The 2142-nt window shown below is 33.9% G+C and overlaps 1 protein-coding gene across 2 annotated transcripts in view; it reads left to right on the top strand.

Annotated features, from left to right (window-relative positions):
* Abcd3 (ATP binding cassette subfamily D member 3) overlaps nucleotides 1-2142 on the top strand; it is a 58585-nt gene that overhangs the window by 27112 nt on the left and 29331 nt on the right. Inside the window, exon 5 of one of the 2 annotated variants that reach the window (XM_029475605.1) lies at nucleotides 1481-1538. The exons of the other annotated variant lie outside the window; for it this stretch is intronic. Coding sequence (XP_029331465.1) covers nucleotides 1481-1538 — 58 coding nt within the window. The remainder of the gene's footprint in view (nucleotides 1-1480; nucleotides 1539-2142) is intronic. 2 annotated transcript variants of the gene reach the window in all.

Here is a 2142-nt window from a genome sequence, read left to right as displayed (position 1 = left end):
TGTTTGAGTTCCAGTCCTGACTTCCTTTGGTGATGAACAGCAGCATGGAAGTGTAAGCCGAATAAACCCTTTCCTCCCCAACTTGCTTCTTGGTCATGGTGTTTGTGCAGGAATAGAAACCCTGACTAAGACAAAGCCCAAGTAATTTAAGGCCTTAATGATAGATAAAACCAGAAGACATTTGTAGCCTTCCATATGATTTGTAAAGCTTCATATTTTTCCTTGATAATTTTATCAATTTTAATTGATATTGTCTCTCTAATTATTATAGTTTTCACAAATGATATTGTATTTGTGTATAGTAAAAATATACAGTTTATGGCCACTACAAATATTATATTATTTGGATAGAATCACATAAAGAATGGTACAGGATTGAATATTACTTTATCTCTCAAGGAATAGAATGGAAAATTATATTCTTAAAGATTTTTCTTTTCAGATATTATAAATTCAGTATTTTTATGTACTAGGTATTTCTTTTTTATTGAATTAATTTTCTTGCATACTTAGTAACATAGAAAATTAATTGCCAAGGCTAGGTGGTTTGTAATCTAATTGATGATGATGGACATAAGCCAATCTATAATTCTGTTAGCCTAGTATTCAGTTTTAAATTTTAATTTTGAAACTGAAAAAATTCTTTTCTACAAGTTTTCTTGTAGTTTTATTTTATTTAAAACAATTTTTCTAGAGTTGATGTGGTGTGTGATGGCATATACCTGTAATCCCAGCTTTATGGAGGCTGAGGCAGGGGGACTGCACGTTGGGACTAGTCTGTACTCTGTTGCAAGACCCTATATAAAATTAAATTAAATTAACATGTTAATAATTTTTCACTGAGAGTGGGCTTTGAGGTTGCAGTAATCTTTGCTGTTTTCCTCTCTGGTTATGGCTTCTCTTCACAACACTAGAAAGTAAAGAAGTAACAAAAACAACTTCCTATGCACTATAGGTTTTGAGCTTCAGTCATGTGTGGGACTGTGACACTTGGTTAAATGCAAATTACTTATTAGTTGCTTAGCTAAAAAACGTTTAAGTATTGCAGGACAATAATGCAGGACAATTTTATTTGAAAAATTAATACTTTTTGTCTCAATATTAAAGTTACACTGTGAATGAATTTGTCTTTTCCTTGTTGGCCCTTCTAAGTAGGTTTAGTGTTCCCAGAGATTTGTGAGTGACATTAATGTGCTGCATTTTATTTTTTCATATTTAAGGCTTATTTGTTAGTAATGGCTGAGAAGTGTGTGGAGTGGGCACATTCATCTGTAGGGATGAAGCTAGTTAGGCCACAGTGTGGACGGACGAGGATCCTTCCGCTCTGGCTGCTCTGTCCACCTACAAAGACGGGCTGATTGTCGTCTACTTTGTTATGAGCATTGCTTTTAGAGCGCCAAGCCATCTCTCATGAATGTCCTCGAGTCTTCGGGAATAACAGTGACTTGATTATTGTTTCTTAACTGCTTTTCTTTTGCAGTGGAATAATAAGCAGAAGTGTGGAATCATTTTTTAAGTTTGTAGCAGCTACTCCATTGGTAAACCGTGCAAGCGATGGGTGGATGGCATGCGCAGCACCACGCGTTCTGTGTAGTCTCGAGTGGTTCACAGCTTGGGCAACGCTAAAGCTCTTCTGTAGTGTGAATCAATTTTAACTAAAACTTACAAGCTTTTTTTTTTTCTCTCAAGCTTTTTTTTTTCTTTTTTTTTCAGTACCCTAATTACTTCTTGTTTAAGATAGAATCATTGCTATAAACAATATCTTTGTACTGTTCCATTTTTTCCCTTGTAGTTCAGCTTTTTAAAGACCAGTATTTCTATTTCATCAAGAATTGAAGAAAAATTATTTATTTTATTTTTTTCCCATTAGTGTAGGGTAACAATTCCTAAGTTTTGTCAAGAAAATAGACCATGCTCTAAAGCCCTTTTTGATTTTTATATATTAAAATCTTTGAAAAGATCCTTGGTAAAGATGTTTGATGGCTTTGTTTAATCCAGATTTCCCCAAATTTATTCACCTCCACCCTCATAAAAAAAAAATAGTTTCCTTATCATATACCAGTCAGCTTATCATATACCAGTCAGCTTATCATATACCAGTCAGCTTATCATATACCAGTCAGCTTATCATATACCAGTCAG

This window comes from Mus caroli, chromosome 3 (genome assembly GCF_900094665.2).
Source record: "Mus caroli chromosome 3, CAROLI_EIJ_v1.1, whole genome shotgun sequence".
NCBI classification, from domain to species: Eukaryota; Metazoa; Chordata; class Mammalia; order Rodentia; family Muridae; genus Mus; species Mus caroli.
Note: the sequence above shows the minus strand (reverse complement) of the source record. Positions and strands in the feature narration are given on the sequence as shown.